At 39.9% G+C, this 24684-nt stretch overlaps 1 protein-coding gene across 1 annotated transcript in view; it reads right to left on the reverse strand.

Moving 5' to 3' along the window:
• Camk4 (calcium/calmodulin-dependent protein kinase IV) overlaps positions 1 to 24684 on the reverse strand; it is a gene marked incomplete at its 5' end in the record, with an annotated part of 222824 nt that extends 198140 nt beyond the window's left edge. The window contains 1 exon segment of the mRNA XM_005382166.2: positions 24510 to 24684. Within this exon segment, the coding sequence (XP_005382223.1) occupies positions 24510 to 24670 (161 nt within the window).

Genomic DNA, 24684 nt, shown 5'->3' on the forward strand with positions numbered 1-24684 from the left:
TTGTATTGTTCTTACGCTCTTTTGTAAATGGATGTCTGTTTGTTAATATGTTTTCCTTCTTTTATTTCTTAAAATTAAATAAATAAATAAATAAAAAAGCTATGACAGTTTAATGTCTGCCCCCAAAAAGTGAGGGTTTTGAGCAAATATAATTATGAAGTCTTGGATTAATGATGCACTAACCCAAGACTTAATAATTGTTTATCTAAAAATATTTCTTAGTCAACATTTTTAAAATTTCTACTTTGTGAAGTCATAAAGGATGATTCCTCCAAAGAAACACAGATAAATACATTTAAAAACATAAATAACAGGAACCTACAAGCAAAATATCACATAGCTATAGTAAAGCGCCTTCTTAGTCATTGTTTAATCCAGTGTTTTCCGAAATGTATTGTGTGAAACACTGTTCTAGTGAGATATTCTTCAGGGTAACCAAAACAAAAAAAGAAAAATGAAATCAGTTAAAAGTCACAATGTACTTGAGAACATTAAAGACTAAATCTAACAGTAATGTTTAGTATAAAATTTCTCAAATTTAAGTAACCTTACAACCCTTCTCTGGCCTTAGAATTATTAACATCTCTGATAGTTTGATACCTCAACCTGGCGAAGTTCTCGTAGCATATTACTCAGTAGAATAACAGTGTTGATGCTGCTGTGAGCATATTTTGCAAGCATAGTTAAGAGCTACAGTTAGGTGACATTAAAGTAAGAGAAAATCTCCTTCACAATCTGGATAGTACTCAACCTATTAGTTGAAAGGCCTGGTGAGTAAAACTGAGGTTTACCCAAAGAAGAAATTCTATCTCAAGTCTAAAACATGAATTCCTGCTTATGACCTTCCTTTCTGCTGCCTTTCCACAGACTCAGGATTCCCAGCCTCCACAAGCACATAAGCCAATTCCTAGAAATAAATAAGTTATATATTTCTTTGTTTATAAATGTAGAATATTTATCATAATTTATAAATAATTTATAAATGTATTGATCAATTTTAAAATAATAAATATATTTACATGTTTAATATATAAAAATATTTATAAGTGAATAAAACAAATGAGTGAATATGCACATATATACATATCTCCTAAGATAAACACATGTGTGTGTGTGTGAATATATATCTCTTCTAAGTATATCATAATCTTTCTCTATATGTATACATAGGTCTCTTCCTTCCATCCATATATATGTATAAAATTGAGTTTGTTTTTCTCCAATAGAACACTGACTGAAAAAAAAAAGCCCAGAGAACTAAAATTTCATATAACAATAAATTCCAACCTTCTGTAACAAGAAAATCCTACCTTCCATAGCAAACCTATAATCAGATACTAGGAGCTCTTTGCCTGATTCCTATTTAACTTAAGGAATATAATAAATAGTAGTAGTTGCTGCTCAGCATCTTCTACACACACACACACACACACACACACACACACGAGATTGTCAAAGTCCTGAAAGTAGACTATGCCTGGAATAAATCAAACACCGCCCTCTCACTCCCTTTGTCTCCACAGCTTGTTTGAGTGTGGTATCAGTTAGTGCACAGCCACCCGCTAGCCTGAGTGGTGCGTTTCTGGTTTATTACTTAAACGAAGAAAGTTAAAATCCCTAGTGTTATGGATGATGAAGATCGGCAGTCAGTATTAACAGCAATGTTTTGCTACCATGAGGGAACCTGTCACGAAGACAAGGCCCATAAACCCAGGAGAGTAAGGTTGGAGGAAATGCAGAGAAATGAAACTGTGGTCCATAACAAACCTCAGGCAAAACCTGAACAATGTCTGAACTTCAGTGTGTTGGTCACTAATTCTACTCCATTATTTAGGACAATCCAAGCTGGGTTTCTTTGATGCTCTGGGACAGACGCACTAAGTGACACACATAAAAACATCTTAACTGCTAAAATAAAACATAGAGGAGATAATGACTAGAAATATAAGAATGGAGAAAGCCCTTTCAGGGGGCAGATGGACTGACAGGGCAGCAGAAGAGGGAAACAATAAATGGCTAAATGAGGAAGTCAACACGGGCCTGGTGCTCCGCAGCTATTCTAAGAATATGTTAGAAGACGTTCGTGTGGATGAGCCTCAAAAATCAGTGCTCCTTAAATGGCTGAGTGTCTGATGAGCGCCCTGATCATTCTCTTCTAAAAATACTTCCATACATAAAATTTCGCTTTCAATTTCAAGAGCTTCACATAATCCTGACACCTATTCATAGAGGTCTCTAGGTCATAGTTAGAACTCTACATGGTGGCAGAAAAAACTGTTAACATTATGTTTGTTATAAATAGATACCAAAAAAAAAAATAGAAACCTACTTTGGCTGAACAAAGGTTCTACAAGTTACAGCCATTTGGGAGAACCATTCACTCCTGAGGCTGAAAACTTTGCTCACACAATTATGATAAACAGACCCAAGGGAGTTCTGTGCAGGTTTCATGCACATTAGTAAACTTTGTCCACAAGTGTTCGGCATTCTGTGACACACAAAGCAAGTCATTATGTCACTTTTAACATGTAAGGCAATAGCCGGGGATATAGCTCAGCAGCACAAGTGTCAGCCTGGCAAGCACAAGGTCCTGAGTTTGATTCCTGGTACCAAAAAAAAGAAGAAGAAGAAACAAAAAGTCAGGCAACATTGATGATCAATAAATTCACGGGAAAATGAGAGGCTTAAAAAATTAGACTGAACAATTAATCTTGGAGGTAGAACAAATGGAACTCAGTGATCACTTTCTAACGAAGTTATGAGACTAATAACTAGATTTAAGGAAGAAAGTGGTAGACTAGGGAGCTAAGAACATGGTAGTGCTGGCTCATCTCAGAGGAGGAAGACCAGGGAAGAAAAAAATGTGCCCATTCTCACTACAAGCTTAGCTTATAGGGATGTAAACAAAAGAAAAATGACATTGTTACTCTTTCCTCTTATTTATAATGGAAATTTCTGCCCCTGATGTCAATAATAAATAAAAATAACTGTTCTTATCAGTTAAAGTAATCTGAATTTAAAGCCGGATATGGTGGTGCATACCTGTAATCCTAGCACTCAGGAGGCTGAGGCAGGAGAATCGCTGTGAGTTCAAGGCTAGTCTGCGCTACATAGCGAGTTCAAGGCAGCCCAAACTATACTCTGTCTCAATAAAGAAAAGTAATCTGAACTTTACGTGCCATTGGTCACTGCAGTCAGTGAAATTACTGCAATGAGAAAGCGAAGACCAGTTTCCTTGGTGTCTTTGTTTGGTTTAGGTCTTGTACTGAGTAACTACTTTGAAGATAACGATAGACAATGTAATAATTATAGTTATTCCCTTTTATTTAGCTATGAAAATATGTTTTATTTTTCATAAAAGAAAAAAATAGGGGGCTGGGGATTTAGCTCAGCGGCAAAGCGCCTGCCTGGCAAGCGCAAGGTCGTGAGTTCGGTTCCCAGTGCCGGAGAAAAACAAAAAAAAAAAAAAATAGTATATACTTAATGCAAATCAGGTGTTGGCCACCTTAATTTAAGAATAAATATCTGATATATTTCTTTTATAAATACTCTACGAAATCAATAGTGTCCCCAGTGTTAGGAAAATAAGCTTGGTTTCATGGCATGTGCAAGTCACACAGAAGTTCTCTACGTGATTTTGTAATGTGATATTAATATACTACTATGTTAGATAATATTTCAGTATTACATTAATCAATCTATGTGCTCAAACATTTAACTTTCTTGGACTAAGGAAGATCAACAAAAGGGGACTTATTTATGTTGTATTTTAATGGAGGTGGCTTTGTAAAATGGGTGGGCACTTGCCTATCTGACTAGTTTTTTCAGTAAGTTTCAGCTCCCAAATCACAGACTGCCAGAGAAGACAGACACTCAGGCAAAGATTCTTAACTGTGATTTTAATACCTTTGAGGGCAAAGGTTTTACACAAAGTAAATGTTATCCAAAATAGGAAAGAGAGCAAGTTTAAAATGTTACCTAAATTTTATTGTATTTTAAGACATTTTCTGAGTCCCCTAGAGTAAGCACAATATACAAGGGGGAAAACAGTACACACTTAACATGAGAATCTATAACAGATTCTTGGAGATAAGAAATGCTGTGTTCCGAAATAATTTAAGAAAGTTGTAGGAGGAACAGGCAGGGATGACTGAAGCCCAGATCTCTGCAAATAGCACTTGTGGGGAAAAGAATGGTGTCACAGAGTCTGAGTACAGAAGACCAAGGTCCTGGTCCACTTCTACTAGCTGGCTTTGGAGTGCAAGGAAAGACGCGTGACTTCTCTTTGCTTCCAATACTTCACCCATAAAATAAGACACCAGACTGGGTGATCTCTAAGATGCTACCCAGATCTAAGTTCCTAAAACTCTTGAGTAAAAATCTTAAGGACAATGAGGGAATATGCCATTTATGTGGACAAAAGCACAAGGTACAATCACAATTTCTTCAGTGATTTTGCGATATGAGGCTCAAAATATGTGCAGCAGGGGGCTGGGGATTTAGCTCAGCGGCAAAGCGCCTGCCTGGCAAGCGCAAGGTCGTGAGTTCGGTTCCCGGTACCGGAGAAAAACAAAAACAAACAAAAAAAAAACCAAAAAAATATGTGCAGCAGTGGCCCTTTCTGAGCACAGGAAAAAGCCATTTTCTATGCAGTTCTACCCGATATCAGTCTTAGTCTCTTTTTCCCCTCTCCAATAGGGAAATGGAGACCATAGGACTATCACAGGACTAATAAAATTTTCAGTTAGGTTAATTCAGTCATTATCACCTATAATTTAGTAGCACTCAACATTTTTTAAAAATCTACCCCTTGTGACAAAGATTCTTTCCTTGACCAAACTTTAGGCTTCTGAACCTTCCCCTAGGCCCACTATGCACTTCCTGTTCATGTCCTTGTAAAATACGGTTTAAGAACATCACTAAATCAGTTTAGCAAAAACTTCATGTTCCATATGTAAACGTTCTTAATATCTGATCAGGTTCCTCACCTCCTCATCAGAAGCCAAACAATGTCTAATTATCTTGGCTGTCTTCACCAAGAATCCTGTCAGGTTGGTTCACCCAGAATTCCCCTTATCCCAGATGTCCCATTTTAGTAAATTTCCATCTACTGTGCCTGATCTTTGGGTATAAATTCCCATATGCATTTGGAGTTGAGTACAGTCTCTCTCTTCTCTGTTCCAAGACCCCATTGCAGTGGTCCCTATACCTATCTCAGTGATCCTGAAAAAAGTGTGCCTTATCATGTTTTAACGAGTGTCATTAAATATTTTTTTTCTTTAACATCTGACAGGGACTGGGCTGGGTATGGTGGCACACATCTGTAATTTCAGCATTTGGGAGCTGAGGCAGGAGGATCGCTGGGACTTCAAAGCCACCCTGGGCCACATAGTGAATTCAAGACCAGCCTGAACTACACATGAAAACCCTGTCTCAAAAAACAAAACAGAACATCTGACAGGGACTGTCAAGGCACAGAAGAATGAAAAAATAGAGGTGCTTCCAGTACAAATGTAGAGGTGGACAGTGCCTGGCAACAGTGCCCTAAACAATAGAGGTAGAACACAAGGCTGCCTACCTCTAGGTCAGGTAGGACTTCCCTGAGGTATCACCTGTTCCATTCTGGGGAGAAACAGACATTGATGAGGCAGACAACCGACATATGGAGTGAGATAGTGTGATTTGGGGACGGGGGCAGTGGAGAAGCTGCATTCTGACATGGGTCAGGATGGCAAGTTCTCGATGAGGAAAAACAGCTGGTGGGACTGACATCAACGTGAGGATGCAGGGGTAGGGCCAGTGAGGCAGGAAGGGCAAGAAGAGCTGTACTGAAAAGACCTACCATCTGTGCAAAGGGGATCTACCTCCTGAATCGGATCAAAGATAGTAAAGGATTTTCAACAGGGTAACATTTCAGATTTGATGTCAGAAGACAATCTCGTAAGCAGAGTGGGATGTGCATTGGAGAAGAGACAAGATTTACTGAGGTCTCTTTCTATCAAGATATTGGTTTCTACTTCTGTCAGGACAATTAGACTCTCTGATTTCATGCCCTCCCTGTAAAGTGTCATTTCTAGTACATTCCATTATCCAAGTGGAAGAATTGTTTTACAATTGTTTTAGAAAGCTACCATGCCCAGCAGATAATTCGAGATACTTCTATCATCATGATCAGTCCCTAAAATAGTATTAATGAAACTGAGCTGAAGAATATTTTGTATGATGTCGTACCACTTATTTATATAAAGCTTGAAAATATGCAAATTGATGTTATGTGTATTTTCCATGGCTAAATATTATATACGAAAATACTCTTGTATCAGTTCTCTCCTATCAAGTTCTCTTAACAGATTCAAAGTTTCTCATTGTCCAGTACATTCCCAATTGCATGATTATTGGAAGTAATATATTTCTTACAAGATTTTTAGAAAATGAATTAAGGCATTCATTTTGTACACATATATGTTCACATACTGCATATATGCATATACAGTATTCACTGTGTATATGTATAATAACTTTGTAGTCATAAAGCAATACTTCGCAAATCTTCCTCACAGAGGATTACATGTAATATATATAGCTCTTGATGAAATTTAAATCTCCTTTCTGCTCTGGTGATCCAGGCTTATTCACCCAGTTTCAAAGACTAGACAGAAAATAGAAGGGGATTAATACTAACCATACATAGAGAAAACTAGCAAGTGACAAAGGTTAGCATGATGGAAATGACATATGGTACCATGTCCTGTCTGATATGATGCCGCAGAATGGCACTTCATTTCTGGGGCATTCTTTTCATAACCCATAATTTAGAGAACAGATGAATCCAAATGGGTGGGGTGGTGTAGAGAACACTCGGTCAGTACTGTTCAAGACTTTCAAGGTCATTAAAAACAAAAAGGATTGAAAAATTGTCACAGACCAAGAAAGACACGGCAACTGAATGCAACGTGATTGTCTGGATTAGACCCTGAAAGACAAAGTGGATCCTAACGGAAAAACTGGATAGATCCAAGTAAAGTTAGTTAATAGTGAAAAAAATTAAAATAAAAATATGCAGTGTGCACACAGATTTTTTGCTTAACAAATATAGCCACATATTTATCTTCTTTAAATCTTTACTATAATCCTATGAAAAATGCATAAGCATCAATTACAATTTAAAAGATTCATTGACAATAGTCACCTCATAGTTACCAGAGTTGGAATGCATTTTTAAACTATCACTGTTACCTTGAAAATTTTATTAATACTTGTTAGAATCATTGGTTCATTTTACGTGGCCTGCAGCCTCATGTCTTGCTTACTTTTCTCTCATTGCTGAGACAAAATACCTGACGCCCAATATTAAGAAAAGAAAAATTTATTTAGCTAACAGTTTGTGGAGGTTTCAGTCCATACTTGGCTGGCTCCAAGGTAGGATGGCACATGGCAGAGGGCAACAGTTCACGGAAGCAGAAGACAGAGAAAGCAGCAAGAGCAAAATGGGAGGAGCAGCAAGCAAGCCTCTTTCCCTCCCTTACATTGTATGCAAACTACCTGCCCCAGGGAGGGTGTAGCACTCACACCCTTAATTCCAGCCTTGGGCCATGGATCAATCATAAACTCCAGAAGCCTGCTCGCTCCATGACTGCATGAGGCTTTGAGGGGGACATCCAGACACAAACCATAACACCTCACTTTTTATTTTCAGAACTATCCCACAGCCCATGCTTTCCACAACCCTGGAAGCAGCAGACATCTGGAGAGGCTATGATATCCAATAATTTGTGATCCTTCCTTTTTTATAGACAGCCATTCCAGAATTATTACCCTTCAGCTGAATGATGCTCAGATAAGGTATTTGCTAGGTAATCTGGTCTGCACACCCCCTTTATTTCCTAGTCATAGGTATATCATTAACAGAGCTCTCAAAGTTTATTATTTTCTTTCATGGTATGAAACAATTCTGCCACCAGAAGAGAGACTAAAACAATGAAAAGCAGCTACTAAAAAGTGCGTGAGGAAACTGAAAATCAAATCCTACCATTTAAACAGCAAGTTAGAGGGGCTGGGGATTTAGCTCAGCAGCACAGCACCTGCCTGGCAAGCACAAGGTCGTGAGTTTGATTCCTGGCACCAGAAGAAAAACAAAAAACAAAACAAACAAACAAACAAAAATAGCAAGTTAGAGAAGTATAACGATTACAGAGTGCTAATAAAATCATAACACTCAAATATAAGAAGTCTCTTTTATGTGATTTTTCTTTACCAGTATACAGAGATTAACAGACTTTTTAAAATAACTCAAAAATAAAGGGCAACTGGGATGTGGGAAAAGAGAAGGGAAAGAAGGGGAAATTATGTAAATATGTATATACAGGATAGCTAACACAGTTGTATGACTGTCTTCTATAGCTCTACCGAAAGGAACAGTTAATGATTACTTGTTTGATCAATCCTGTATGTCTCTATTTGTTTTCCTGAGAAACCACTTTGAAGATATCGATAAGTAATACAACAACCATTGTTAAGTTCCTACAGCTTTGTCTGTAACTCTGTTGTTTGATTTGTTCTTATGCTATTTTGTAAATGGATGTCTGTTTGTTAGTTTTCCTTCTTTTATTTCTTAAAATAAAAAATAAAATAAGATGCTCCTTAATATACATATTAACATATATGATTAACATATATAACCAATAATATATATATATACATATAAAGATCCTTAAATGATTTCCAGAACTCTATTCTTTATTTCTGAATCAGACAAGCGCAAGTAATTCTAGGTCTGATTGTTCTGTTTGCCACTGAAGAATGCCTTATTCTGGATAAAAATCTAATGACTCTATGACAAAGTGTTAGTGCAACTAAGATCTTAATGCATCAAAAGATTAATATTTTCTAATTTTAACACCCTTCTTAGAAACAAAGAAAACTGTAAAAATCATGGAGAAAGAACCACCTACAGCAGCTATTTTAAACCACCCCAACTGTCCTTTTTTGTCTAGAGCCGTGGAACACCTTCAGGTTACACTTTACATTCATTTCAGTATGTGAAATCTGAAGAACAATAGTCAGATATTTACAAATATTACACAATGAACTTTCCCTAGGGCAAAGGGAGCCTAGAGGCTCAGGAAGCTGCAAGCAACAGCGGAAAATGACCACAGCCCGGGGCAAACAGAGCCTTGGAATCTGAAGACATCTTTGGAGATCATGATATTCAATCCTCCACATCTCTCCACCTTTACACTGTTATTCCGACAGTAATCCCAATGCTCCTGAACATTATATATATTAAGCGTACCTATGCTATTTAATTACTATCTCCCTTTTACAGGAAGAAGCTACGGCTCGTTGAAAGCTTGGCTGAAATGACACAGTTCCTAAGTGGGTGAACTGGGACTCTACTGCATATCTTTCTATCCCTAAAGAGTGTCCTTTTGATTTCTTTTAATACTTAACAACTCCCCACAATTAACATCTCTTTCCCTTGGATCACCTTGGGCTCACGCAGAGTCATGCAGCACACACACCCTTTTTCAGTGTAGTGTGTGAGCTATTCATCAACCTAAAAAACACAAAATGTGCTCTTGGGAGTTCAGAATTTTAAGATGAAAAACTGAAACCAACGGCCAGAGAAGGTAAACTAGTGCTAAAGAAACACGGATGGGTTAAAAAAACAATAATCAAGACCAAACAAAACATTGGCAAGCTAGCCTTCAACGAATGTCAGCATTCCAGGTTTTCCAAGGCTGGAAACTGCATTTGGAATGAGGGAGCAAAAATGTGGTCAGAGACCCAAAGGAACACGGGGCGCTCAGTCCTGACAGCGATGCCCGAAGTGACCGTGTGAGCTGCACCAGAATCCGGATCCAAGTCCTGATGGAAACATATGATGCTCAAGATGGGCCAAGTTTTATTTTTTAATAGCTAAGCTTCTAGCTGGCAACAAAAAAATCCTGCGCCAGCTGCCGAGGAAATCGTGTACCAAAAGCTGGCAGGCAGCGGCACTTGGGAAGCCAACAGGTATGGGATGCACAGCGGGCTCCCGAGGCGCCAGGGCCCGGAAGGCAGAGGAGAGCAGTGTGACCACAGGAATATCATCTCGGTGTAACCCAGCAGGGTGGCAGTGTGTGGGGAACCCTCCTCTTGTTTCTCTTGCTTTTTTCAGAGCAACTCTTAGCTAGCTCCCAGCACGCTAAACGAAGAAAGGTGGAGGATGCATTAGCCTGCATTCAGTCTTCAGCCTGCATTCTCCCAGCATAGTGTGAAAGACAGTGGTGAGCACCGGGGAAGGAAAAGCAGCGCACTTTCCTCAGACTCTGAAGTCAGACAGGTGTCAGAGGGAAAAAGTACCATACACTGAGTGGATGAACAACAGACATGTACTTCTCACAGTCCTGGAAGCTGGAAGTTCTCACAGACTGAGACTGAGCGCCAGCGCGGCTCTGGCAAGGCTTTCTTCTGGGCTTGCAGATGGCCGCCTTCTTCCCGTGTCCTCATATGGCAGGAAGGGAAAGAGCAAGTGAGGCCTCTGGTGTCTTTTCTCACAAGGGCGCTGCTCTCCCCACGTGAACCCGCGCCCTCCATCTGCTCTAACTCTGCCTCTTGGAAGCTCGTGTCCCAACACCAGGGCGTGGAGGCTACAGGGTCAACACAGGAGATCTGGAGGGGTAGAAACGTTTCATCCATCACAAAGACAGGTACACAGAAAAGGGCAGGGACCTAGGCTGAGAGGGACAAAGAAAAAAGGAGCAATCAGAAGGGGACAGAGAGGTGCTTGTGGATTGAAGCATAACTGGACTTGGAAAGCAAGAAGTAGGCCTGGTGAAAGAGCAGCCTTTCTTGTGTCCCTTGCCCTGTCTCCAGGCCTTTCTCCCACCCACAGCTCCTTTCACTACATTCACCTGGCCTCTCTGGTTGTCCAAATAAAAATGGGAGACAAATTTTCCGAAACGATTATTTTGACTGCGTGTAAACATCAGGAAGATAAAGCTAATGACCCTACCTAGAAGTTAAGTCACAGGCTGATTTACATTTTTAACAAAATTAAACAACGGAGTAGATGATTTCTAAATAACATCCCCAAATAAAGATTGACACTGAACATACTGTTCATGCTCACAGTTCCCGAATCACCCCTCGTCAGCCACCCTTTCCCCTGCTGTGGTCAGGGCAGGGGATGTGTTACCAGACCATGTGACAGGACATTGCTAGCTGGTTACACAGTCACTGAAAGGTCATATGTCAGCTTTGTAAGAAGAATAATTCATTTTAGTAACAAAACTAAGCAGGAAAAGTTAGGAAACACACTTTCGTGCTAACTTTTAATATCTACAACTACTGTCTGTATTTGTATGGCTCACTAAAGAAAGTAAAAATGAGCAAAATTAACAATGAGTACATGCTTCTGTAAGAATATGAGGCATTTAAAAAGCACAAAATAACAATAAAAATATCCAAGGATCCTCCAACACATTTTGAGAACGCTTGGAGCTTAGAGATCCGGTTATTCCAAAAGCTGCTCTATCTCCTGAATACAAGTAAAAAGCTAAGGATGGGTAAGATGTTGCATTCTTCTGTTCCAGGCCAAAGCTTCAAGATATACAAGGCACTGGCCTGGAAGACCATAGGATAAGAGGTGGGTATATCTGAAATGATATGACAGTGCAGAAGTGGGAGAAACTGTCTACCTTGGGAGTAGGATGACAGTCCTGGAGGGATTGGCAGAAGTGTGTATCAGATGAAGAGAACTTCATGCCCAGCACCACTGAGATATGAGGATCACTAGGAGGCCATCTGGCCAAGGCTTAGACAAACTATTCCACCAATTTCAACCTCAGGTCTCTCATTTATGAAACGGTACAGGCAATAAGTATCTTGCAGTATTACTGAAATAATGAGAAGTGTGTGTAGGGATAGTAGGGTCATACTGATCCCGTGGTCAACATTGCATCATGGTGATCAGGAAGAGACGTTCAGGTAGATAATGTTAGGAAGCAACCTGTGTCAGATTGCTGAAAGGCTCCATGAGAGCGGCCGTCTCTGACATTTATCCTGCCCATACCCAATTCAAAATCATTACGTCCTACTTCCCGCCACCTGGCCTATTTCAGGAATGACAATAAATTTACATGCCAGGTACGGAGCTGCACATTTCACACGTCACGTCGCTAAGTTGTCATAGCAATGCTGAGATAGACATACTAACACAATTCTCATTCTATGAATGAAGCTAAATAAGGTTCAGTTTTACGTCGAAAGAGGCACAGCCATCTGGGAGAGATTTTATCTTTCCTATCTTAGCCTTTATCTTGCTCTGGAGTCCTTCTCACCCCACCGACTCAACTGTCCAGAATGGCCTGCTTGGTGCTCCAGCCTTGCAGCCATCCTGAGGGCTGCCTTGCCCACCTGTCTTCTTTGAGTATCACTCATTTCCACCACCTGTCACTCAAGCTGGGACTGGCTCTCTGCCGTACTCAGTCCAGGTCAGAATGGCAGGCCAACTGCTCCCCTACTGCCCTCGGCTCAGTCCTGACATCCCCTTTCCTTTGTATTGCAGTGTTTTAAAGAACTGTATTGGTTTGCTGGAAATTACTCTGACAATGTCCTCAAGTTTCCACTAATGTGGAAATACACACATACACATGCGGCATGCATACATACGACTAGCTCAGTCTATTATGTTTTTAGTTCACTTCTAGTTACACATTTGAATGCAGGAGCTCTCATGAGTTTACATCACCGGAAATTTTATTAGCTTGTACACTTGCATCAAAAAGCAAAGAAAGAGAAGAGCTCAAAACCTGGAAAGAGTCACAGAAAATGTCTCCTCTTACAAAAGAAATCTCTAAGAGATCCACTATGACTGAACCCTCCGAGCCATACTGATTTATTGAGTTACATATTTGGAATTTGGTCACATTCAGTAATACAGTTTTATTTCTTCTGTGATTGGATTGACAGAGAACACTGAAAAATATGTAAGATTCATTAAAATAAACAGGAAGCAATATATTTACATCCTGGTAAAGATGTCAGAACTAAAGAACAACTTTGTATGTCAAAGTCCCACAATGAAAATCCCGACTGACTGAGTTAAAAGTGGCCACTGACTACCTTTTTAAGATAAAACAGACAAAACTAAAAAAGTGTGAGACTCTAGCCAATGAAGAGTAAAATGCAAGCAGATGTTATTATTGAACGGTACATAAGGAGGACTTAAAGTAGAAGCCATTCAATGGCTGCACTGTAGGTGACAATAAGTGTGCGGCATATTTATAGATTTGCTATAACTAGCTTCTTTCTTCGTTTTTATGTTCTGGTTTGTAATACTAGCCAAGTTCTATTCATCATCATGATATAAGTCAAAGACTATGCACTCTTAAAGAATGAACATGTCATGTCTATTACCTTTCCAAGAAAACTTTCCAATCAGAAGGTGGTCTGAAATCACACACTCTTTTTTTGAAAGAAATACTTTTCATACCTAGTAAATTTTTCAGCCATATCATCCGGAAGCAGGCGATGACAATGCATGTATTAAAGGGGTTAAATGGAATATCCTGGCACCAATGCCTGCAAAACACTTCAGGCCACTGCCCTCAGCTGCCTAAGCCAGCAGTGAGCTGGATTTCCTATGAAGTAAGCTAATTAAAACTGAGGTGCTTGCAAACAAATAGAAGAATCCTATTTCTCTTTACCTTCCCAGACTCCATGACCACCAACTCTGTTGTTGAACCCAAACTTCATTTAACCTTCTACTTGAAGAACAAGCTGCGTTCCTTTATTCTTCTTTTGTTGTTGTTGTTCTATGCTTTGTGACTTTTTGGTGATAACAGCAGCACGTTCTTATCAAAACCTTTCATCAGGCAGTCTCAAAATTCATAACAAGTGCACAAACGTACCCACTTCCCCTTTCCGCACCAAGCACCACAAACCTTTTGATAAGATTTTTTTGTTTGCATTCTGACCTACTTATCTGCTTTAACTCACTTTCAGAAAGTAGAATGTTATTTAGATATAAGTAAAAACATTTATTCAGTGTTTACGGACAGATGCTATTCTTTGATCCAGTAATCATCCAATGAAAGGCCTTTGAGTATATGCACCTAAAACAAGTATACTACATACCTATGAATGTCATACTTGTGCTACTGAACCATTATATAGTGTGCATTTTAAGACATTCAAAAGTTAAAATTAAAAACAAAAATTTAAAAAAATCTTTTGTTCAGGGGCTGGGGATTTAGCTCAGCGGCAAAAGCGCCTGCCTGGCAAGCGCAAGGTCGTGAGTTCGGTTCCTGGTACCGGAGAAAAGCCAAAAAAATAAAAAAAAATTAAAAAAAATAAAAAAAATAAAAAAATCGATTCTCTAATATTTCTTTTAGCAGCCCATTGTACTGCATATTCCCAGCATACAGACATTCTGATTTAGAGACCTCTGCTTTAGTTTGGCTCCGAGGTAGATTCAGAATAAAAAGAAAAATTCTATTTTTTTTCCTAAAGGTTACCTACTGAAACAGGGTCCCAATTTAAAGGGCCTTAGTCCATCTGAGATATATGCAGAAGATATGTATTCAACACATAGGTAATGCATACTAGTAAGCACAAAAAGTAATTAAAATTTATAAGAGATAAATATTGAATAAATATAACAGAAAGTGATCACTTGAAATCTACTTAATTATTATGTCCTAAACAAATTTACCCACGGGTAGTGGGTATGTTATGAATACTGAACATGGTATGAAATTTTACCTTCTCAATTTCAAAACATTATATGAGGTAACATCAGCCATGTAGTCAATATCAAATAAAAGAAACAGAAAAAATAAAAATAGATGACTGGAACTAGTCAACAATACCGCACAGGTAAGAAGTATAACTAACCATTTCAATAGATGTACAGAAAGTGTTAGTGCTTGTTTAAAGCTTGTGCCCACATTGAAAACTAATATCATGTTAACATTTTTTGAGGTAAAGGAGCAGATTCAAGGTGGTTCCTAAAATAAATGGAGTTTTGGTATAAATTCAATCTGAAATTTTCTATGTAATTTAAGAGTAGGATTGTAACAGAAAATACCCCCCATGCTTCAGTTTTTTAGTTGCCCAGGTAACAGTTCCTGCTCCAGTTCTGGTTGCTCCTGTCTCTTAGAAACAGCTGGTCACTGTGATGCAGAGCTGGTCACTGTGATGCAGAGCTGGTCACTAGGATGCACATTGTATAAACCAATCCCCAACTGACAAGTCATTCTGCCCCTGTACTTCCTGCTTGCTTATCCCATATAAGCCCTAGACCACCAGAGATCAGGGCCTGACATTCTGGGAATGATCCCAATCAATGCCTGTCAATGTAAATAAACCTGCCTCCAAATCCTGGGTGTCATTTTGGTTTCTGCTTGCTGTTACAGAATTTTAACTTTACTAGTCTAGGTCAGCAAACTACTCACCAAACCTAGCAGCTGCTTCATTTTGTAAGAATAAATTTTACAGTTTGAAATGTTTTTTAAGTAACAAAAGAAGAATACTATTATGATATGAAAATTATATCTAATTCAAATATCACAGTAGTGAATAAAGTTTTATTGAAACAGAGTAACATACTTTCAGTTCTGCGCTGTATCTGATTTCACTCAACAACCAGTTTAGAGTTTCCACAGAGACCATATGGTCCACAATACCTAAATATTCACGCCTCTCTTTTGTTTTGTTTTGAGACAGGGTCTCATTATGTAGTTCAAACTGGCCTTGAACTCACTTTGTAGCCCAGGCTGGCCTTGAACTCCCAGAGATCTTCTGGCAGTAGCCTCCGAAGTGCTGGGATTACAGGTGTGCACTACCGTGCCCGGCCCAACTTCCTGTCTCTTTGCTGGCTCTTTGCTTGGTCTACATAACTGACCTCAGTCTCACACATCCTCTATCTTACCTCATCATAGGCTATGGAAGGCTTTTTCTTCTTTTCTCTTAACCACCATGGCACGTTTTCCCTCACTCAGTCCCACATTTATCTTCATTATAGGCCAATGACTCTGAGTCCTTCAACTGCTTCTATAGCCATCTTTTGCCCTTGTAATGTTTACTTCCTCTTTCTCCACAAATTTGGCTTCAAGTTTTTAACATTTTTTTAATTTTATTTTAAAAAGAAAAAAAACAGAATTTCAAAACAAGTTAATAGAAGAGTAATAATAATTAATACATTGTATATTGTTATCTTCAGAGTAGTTACTCAGGATACAAGATATAGGCATGAAATATTGTCCAAACAATATTAGCACTAACTTTTCAATGAACTAAGAGAAACTAGCAATAATAACTATCTTAACTATCTTGTGTATATATATTTTTTTCCTTTTCCCTTCCTTCCTTTCCCCCATCACAGTTTCTCTTTTCTTCTGAACAGTTTCTTTCCAATTCACAACATTTATTGTACATTTTGGGTCCTATTTACTTGTTCAGTTTCTCACAGTATTGAGACATGATGCTTACACATGTGTGTCTGATTTATTTCATTTATGAGTATGGTCTCGAGTTGCATTCATACCTATAAAAGTCTCAAGTTTATCCTTCTTTATGGCTGGGTAGTATTCCATTATATAAAACTGACACAGAGTTGATTAATTTTTGTTTTACAGACTCTCTTTGGTCTATCAAAGAGGTAGACCTCCCAATACTACCTCCCAATGTTATCTGTCACTGCAGTGTTTGTCCTTCATAAATTTTGAAAAATAAAATGCACGTGTGCATTTTCTGCCATTTCTTTTGCCTTTTCTTAGAAAGTATTCTCTGCTTAGAGACTCTTTTGCCAGAGTCAAGATTGTGGGGTTTTTTTTGTTTTGTTTTGTTTTTGTTTTTAGGTCTTTTTTTGAGACAGGCTCTCGCTATGTAGTCCAGCTGGCCTTGAGCTCACTTTGTAGCCCAGGCTGGTCTTGAACTCGCAATGATCCTCCTGTCTCAGCCTCCTGAGTGCTAGGATTACGAGCATACACCACTGCGCCTGGCTAAGATTTTGGTGTTATAGTTCAAGGTCCACTCCTCCCCCATGAAGACACCTCAGTTAGAAATATCACTGTTGAAAAGACAGCTATGGTTCTGTATGTCTATCTCATATTAGTATTTTCCTTTCAACTTCTTTATTAAATTGATTGCATAAAAGATATACATTCTCATATTGACGATTCTTGTCATGAATAAATGCAACAGAAATAAGATAGCAAGATATGTTTCACACAGAAACAATCCTGTTGTAAAAACAGGAAATTCGGATCCCTTAACAACAAAAGAATATCAAGAGCAGAACGTGAATGAGCTCTGTATTCGGAATACACCCAAATGTGTGTGCCAAGACACAACACCCAAAATATAGTTCATTTAGATTCCTTTGTTTATGATACATAATTTCTTAAGTATCCTTTTGTGAAATAAAAATAGACCTTAAGACACATGAAATCAAAATTGCATTTGTTTTCAAAATATAAATTCTAAATTCAAAGTAGCAATTTCACTGACTTTAAATGTTAAAAGTTCCTAAAGTAAAAGGCAATCTTAACCTTTTTGACCTTCTGAATGGGGCTTGCAAAGAAAAAGTAGACTACTTTATTCTAGTTATATGGAGACTAGATCTCAGCCTGCACTTAGTAGTATGAGCGACAAAGGACAGCAAGCAAATATCACTTTGCCTTCATATATAAAAATATGTGATTGAAACATGTTCTTTCTACTTATCTAGTAACCCTATGACACCACCAGCACAATGAAAGCTTAAACCTCATGCAACAGAATCACTAGAATACACATCTATCAAAAAGTTCCAAATCCCTGCCCCCAACACAATTTTAGTACATCTACTGGATAAGGTAGGTCATTTTGAAAAAAGTTATTTATTGGATTGATTTCTGATTCCTTATTATCAGTAAATTATAGAGCTGGAAGCCAGATCATGCTTATTATGAACCCACAACGAGTCCCTCACTGTGATCACACACACTGCCAACACACAACGGCCAGATGATAATTACTCAAAAGGTCAGCTCTATAACCAAAAGGATTTTAAGTGGCCAAAAGGCATAGAATTAAATAACAGGAAGTTAAAAAATAAGACTGTCCTTCTCCTCTCAATTATTTTTCAATTATTCTGATTACATCAAGAAGAAAACCTCAATTTGTGCCCCTGCGGTTTTAGCCCTGCTAATCTTTGATAATCTCTCTTCCTAACAGAGAACAAACCTTAGGCTTGCAGCCTTCGCAGGCAAACATTTCCAGATATAATTTAGTACTGATGCTACGCCTTTGTTGAAATTTATTTTTATAATTTGCTCTTGCTTTTTCAACTGAGTGAAAATAAAGCATTCTTTGTAAATAAGTTTAGGTGAACAAAGATAAGGTTGCTTAAAGAAAAATATTAAGCAAATTACAGCACAAACAGAGCGCACTCAGGACAAAAACCTGAACGATGTCACACAGAAAGGGGAAGCATTTGGTTGCAGCAGATATTCAGCAAAGTCAAATGAACCTCATCTATCAACCTCCCTGTGGTCCACGTATCTGCATAACCGAGGGAAAGTCTCCCAAGCTTCTGAGACATCGGTGTTTGTAAGTCAGCAGTGGGAAACAGGAGCGCACACTTGACAATGTTTAGAGACATGTGTAGTAGTTACGGCTGGGAGGAAGCTCACCACTGGTGTCTAGCAGGTAGAAGCCAGAGGGCATGGCTAACTACACTATAACACACAGGATAGCCATCACGACAAAGTATTACCTGGACGGGAATTTCTATAGTGCCTGGCCCGAGAGACTGTAGTGTAAAAGAAAAGAGAAAGACATTCATGCAGTATCCTTTACCTATCTGGAATTCCCCTCTCAAGGCCTGGGCACTTGACGCACGCCTGTAATCCCCGCACTGTTTGAGGCTAAAGCGGGATGACTGAAGTCCAAGCCCAGCCTGAGCAATTCAGCAAGACCCTGTCTCAAAAACAAAAACGAAACACTGCCGGGCAGGTAGTTCAGCTGAAAGGCCCTGAGTTCAATCTCCAATAATGAAATGAATAAAGAAATAAACAAACCATCTCTCCAGACACTCCTACTGTCCTCACCTCACCTCTACCAGAGGTAAAATAATGCCTGAGCAAACTCTGACCTAAATCCTCCCACATTGCCTACCCAGCCGCTGCCATCCATCTGCAATCAGAATGCGAATACTACGTCATCAATATTCTGCCATAACTTTCTAATGAAGCCACTGAAGCTACGAAATTTTCACATGATCCTGCACTACAAATAGATGAAAAGATAATTATGGTAAAGCTTAAAATAATCGGAGTAAAAACTTGACTCCAGGTGCTATTGATTTCATGAAAAATTATTCCTTGGCTTCAATGAGTCCCTCGACTCAACTGAACACCACATTTTGCAGAGCAAACCTAATTCTGAAATTTAAAGAAAAGCCAACATTCTTCTCCTTAGATATGTTAGTTTTTCCAAGAAAGAGTTTTTTAAAAGTCAGAAACTACTTTCCAGCTAGAGAAGAGAAAAAGAGGAGGAGGAGAAGGGGGAGGAGTAGGAGGGGAGAGATAGAGGAGAACAGAAAAAAAAATTACCAAAAAAACAACCAGTAGTTGAAACAGCTCACTTGGCTTACGCTCAATACTTTGTTCTTAAATAGCACTGCAAACTCAGAGCCCACATACATATGTATGTCTGAGGGTAAGGTGCTTACAAGAAATGTCTTTGAAGCTATTTTGTGGTTAGTGTTCTCTCTCTGCAACGATCTCCACAACAGTGTACAAGACAACACCACACCTGTCTTTTTCCTTTAGCAAAAAGTCAGGAGTTCTTTTTAACTTTGTAACAAATTTAAACATGGAAAAACAGTGTCTCTTAAACCAGTGATCCTATCATAGTCTTCAACTGACTTTAAGGTTCTTCAGATATTTCCAAATCAGTTGAGGTTCCTATTGCTCAGAGGTGTTCTGGGGCTTTCAGTTCAACTTGATTTAACTCCGAATCCTGGCACACCTGCGGTAAAGTGGTAGTGAAGGTGAAACTGAACCCCTTTCATTTCAGAACCACAAAACACTCACCAACGGAAAAGTGGCATTGTTTTCAACGCCCATCAGCTGCAGGGGTGGCAGTGGCCAGTTGTCCCACTGTGAGTGAGATCAGGATCCTAATCACATAAATTTATGCCGGGGATAAACAGGTTACACTGTTTTCTTTTTCCTGTGGTCACTAGAATGGAGAACCCTCAAGGACAGTGTAAGAGGAAATCCAAGGACAGGAGAAATACTGGCCAAGAGAATGGCCTAGGAAAGGGACAGACCAAAAGAAGGGGAAAGGAAGAGAGAGGCTCTGATTCTTCACTTGCTGTGCTGCTGACTGGACGGTGTCCCTCCAAAGCCATACGTGGAAGCCCTTACCTCTAAGGCGATGGCATTTGGAGTCGAGGTCTTTGGGAGGACATTAAGTTAAGGATGAGGTCATGAGGATGGGGCTCTCTTAGGATGAAGTTAGTACTTGTAAGACGAGGCAATAGAGAGCTTGGTTTCTCTCTTTCCTCTTTTCCCTCACCCTCTACGTGGCAAGAAGTTGTCCTCTGCGGGACCAGAACAGGAGAAAAAGAATGAGCTAGCACCTCCACCTTCACCTTCCCAACCTCCACCCAGATCTGTGAGAAACAAATGTTTATTAAGCCAACCAGATATTCTGTTACAGTAGCTTGATCCAAGAGTGCTAAGACAAGCCAAGAACGCGGAGTGAAGCCCTCCTCTTAGAAAATGCACACTTTCTATTTCCCTTTATGGAATATCACCTGGGCCGAATATCACCTGGGCCACAGTTACACACCCGCTGGAGCGCATCTCTTCTCAAGCTGAGTTCTTCCCTCCACAGTGAAGCACTCCTCCTCTAGTCCTGCTGTCCCCTCCGCTTGCTGGGACGCTATGTCTCCAGCAGATCTTCCAGAAACACCAGTGTTTTTCCAAATTTTAGAAGGGAAAACTCAGTAATTACTTGGCAGTAAAGACAGACTACTTTTTGTCTACAGAGTAGCCAGCTCCACATGGCCACTGTTCACTGCAGCCAACTGGCCTGGGAGGCATTTTTTATTTTTTTAAGGAAACTCAACCTCAGAGTTTCATCTGGATGCACAGATTTATGGCCAAAACAGAGTTTTCCAACTGAGTTACCCAATATGGAGGATGTGAAAACACATGAATTTTTCCAATATTTTCAATAAAATTAAACAGCATAGAACAGAAAATATTCGAGTGTATTGTTGGCAATAAGAATAGGCATTAGCTCATGAAATTGTTTTGTTTCACACACATGCACATGTCACTAAACCTGCATGGTTGTTCAGCAGCCATCTATATATACACACATAGAATGAATATTTCTACACACACACATCAAGAGATGCCTCGTAATAAATTAGTGACTATAATTAAGTTTTCGTTTTTGTGTCTGCAAATCAGGAGAGAGTGAGTATTGAAGGTCAGTAGACTAAAGTAACAATAGTAAGTAAAATGGTAATGTAAAAAAATCCAAAATAATGTAACACACTGTTATTTTGTCCTAGTTACCTTTTATTTGGTTTTTCAATGTACATGTCAGGAAATGGACCTGACTTAGTCACAAGTGTTCTTTCAATCTGGTGCAACAGGCAGAAGCATGAGGTAAAAAATAACTAAAAAGTGGATGTAGGTTTTTATGCACAAGGCCAAATCCTCGCCATAAAGCAGGCCATGCCAATTCTTGTCATCTCCTGTGCCAAACCACTGGGCAGAATCTGAACCACAGGCAAGCTCTCCTCTCCATTAGAAAAACCTTGAAAATGCCAGTTCCTGAAATCACTGGGCAAAAGACCAACTGCTATCTAGGATACAGAACTCTGAATAGGATCATGGCTAACTCATATTTTTAAAGTAGAATTGAGTTTATTAGTATATTATGATTTTTATAAATCATAAATATTTTCAAATGTGATTTTGGAAAAATTAATTTGCATGAAACTTTTAAATAACCCATTCACACACATCCATAAACCCCCCCCCCCGAAGAAGTTATTTCCTCTTCCCTGGTCTGAACAGCTGTACATGAATAAAAGCTTCCAGCACCTGCCTGCACAAGCTCCATGCGGTGGCTTTGTGGGGACAGCCATGGGAATGTGGGGCCCCTGGAGTTGCCACACACATCCTCGGTTTCCATCATGTTGCCCCAATGGTCATGAGTTGGACCTTGAGTTCAAGAGTCACTAGTTTATAACAGATAGTGGTAACAGAGGAACCAACCCACAAGGTACTCTGATAGTGACTGTCCATACTCTGCAGTTACCCGGTGGTACCACCCAGCGTCAGAAGCACCATCCTCTTAGCATGTCAACCTCAACTGTGTACTAATTAATTAAAAGTACTGTTCTCAGAGTTACCACTGGCAGGCAGATTTTATTCAAGACTGAGAAAAAGACTTGAAACCAATTCACGGCGCTAAACTTGATCACCAGTGTAGGAAGGAAGAGGGCTTTTGTCACGTAGTCAGTACCTAAAATGATAATTCTGTTGCATCCTCTAGCTTTATAAATTCTTAATAATGATATGGAGAATACTAGTTGCAATATATTTTAGGTTTATGGAGTTAAAAAGTACCGCTTGGATCATGAAGTGGTAACATTTCTCAAAGTCATAACCAAATAGTGTAAGCACACAATGCTGCCATCTACAGATAACTTACCTAACACTACACAGCGCTGCTGGAAACAGCCACCGGAATACACATTTCTAGCTTTTAGTCTCAAAATACTTAAATTCTATTATTTTTTTAAGGTAGTCAAAAGACTAGATAGCGGGGCAAGAGTCTTAGCAATACACGATAGATTTATATTTATCGCCCAGAATTTTCAGCAACATGTAGCACCAAACCTTAGGAAGATAATTCACATTCCTTAGGTTTTCTCTATGCAGTCTACCAGCTACCATCTCATGTGTGCGTGAAATTGATAGGCTGTTTTTCCTACCACTTCCCCACTCCTCAAATTCAAAGAAATTTCTCAAGCTTTCTGAGGGCACAGCTTATGTATAAAGACAACACGTATTTAGAAGTCAGAAACAGTCAGATGCATCTGGGTTCGACGTTACTGAGAAGGCGGTCAGATGCGCTTTGGATGGGCTGCTGGGACAGTCCCTGCAGCAGCAGCAAGGCACTTCCTCTACTATGTGGCACTTTCCGAACTGCAAAGAAACAATTTTAAGTTGATTATCTCCTCAATCAAAATTTAGCACTGAACCACTGCAACTCATCTTAGAATTACAACAGGCTTTGAAACTTACAGAAAGACGCATTTGGTTGTTATTTCATTTCTGTGTATGCACAATAGACCTTCAGATGAACACTGAGAAATGTGATCAAAAATGGGTTTGGGTAGGCATTATCCCATGCTCAAAAATTTTGAGACTTTTTAAACTAAATATTCATTGAGAAGTCTTGCATTTTTTACACACACCACTTGTACTCAATTAGCAAATCAGAGAAAGGGAAGGCAGTGACCCTTGCATCTTCCCACTAACTACCAAGAGATACAATCCTGGTCTGTGTGGTCTCTAATGCCATTTTTTTAAAGTGGCTGTTAGCTAAACGATTTCCAGCAAAAGGAGAGTGAAATGGCAAAGAAGTTGGAACTTGTCAACAGTTGAAATGACATTCTTCAGATTCCCTATAATAAAAGGCCTGCATAAACTGAGTGTTGAAACCAAGTCACCTTAGCATGGATAACTGAAAGGAAGGAAGGGAAAGAAAGGAAGAAAAGGAAAGAAAAAAAGTTCAGTGGATAAAAGTCTGAGAACACACGGGATCATTCACAGGGAGAAACTGCTACTTGTTTGGCTCCTCAGGGAAGAGGTAAGAGCCATTTCTGCTTCCCTAGGGAGATGGTTTCTTGCATACATAATTTAAATAAATCACTCCAGCGCTGCAAAGAGGAGCCCGACTCTTCTCACTAATTACCACTGCCTGGACCCCTTGTGCTGCTTTCCCTTTAACTCTCTTAAATGATTCATCCCTCCTTTAGCTCCTGAGCACGCTCTGCAGGGAAGCTAGTATTTAAGTTTAATTTCCAGTGCCCCTTGCTTTGGAGGGCTCGATGACAGTCAGGTGGAAGACTCTAATTTAATAATTTTGTGAAGGTTTGGAAGAGCATCCTCCGACCTCCCCCTTCCCCCGCCCCCCGTCAATAACTATCGGTGAGCCAAGGCGCTGTTGGTGAACGCAGGGCCCACGTGCGGTGAAAACTGTCACCCAGAAGAAGTGGCAGCCGGCGGGGAGCAGCCGGCAGGGCGGGGAGTGCGGGCCTAGGCGCTCAAGGGGACAGAGCACCAGCACCTGAGAGGAGCTCAGCTCTCTCCCGGAGACACCTGGGGGAGAAATCAAGGGCAGGGAGCCCTCCCGCAGCCTCGGGAGGGGGCGACCCGCGCTCGCCGCAGCGCCCCCTTCCCGGCCCGCGGCCCCCGCCGCGCCCTCCGCGCCCGCCTTACCGTCCCAGCTCCGACTCCACCTCGAAGAAATCGCTCAGCGCATCCCGGTTGGAGCCGTCGATCCAGTAATCCGGGACGAGGCTCCCGGCCCCCGGGGCCGCACCGGCGGCGACCGAAGAGCAGGACGAGGAGGAGCAGGAGGGCACGGTGACTTTGAGCATCTTCGCGCCGCGAC

The sequence above is a fragment of the Chinchilla lanigera genome, unplaced genomic scaffold (assembly GCF_000276665.1).
Source record: "Chinchilla lanigera isolate Chin_1 unplaced genomic scaffold, ChiLan1.0 scaffold00017, whole genome shotgun sequence".
NCBI classification, from domain to species: domain Eukaryota; kingdom Metazoa; phylum Chordata; class Mammalia; order Rodentia; family Chinchillidae; genus Chinchilla; species Chinchilla lanigera.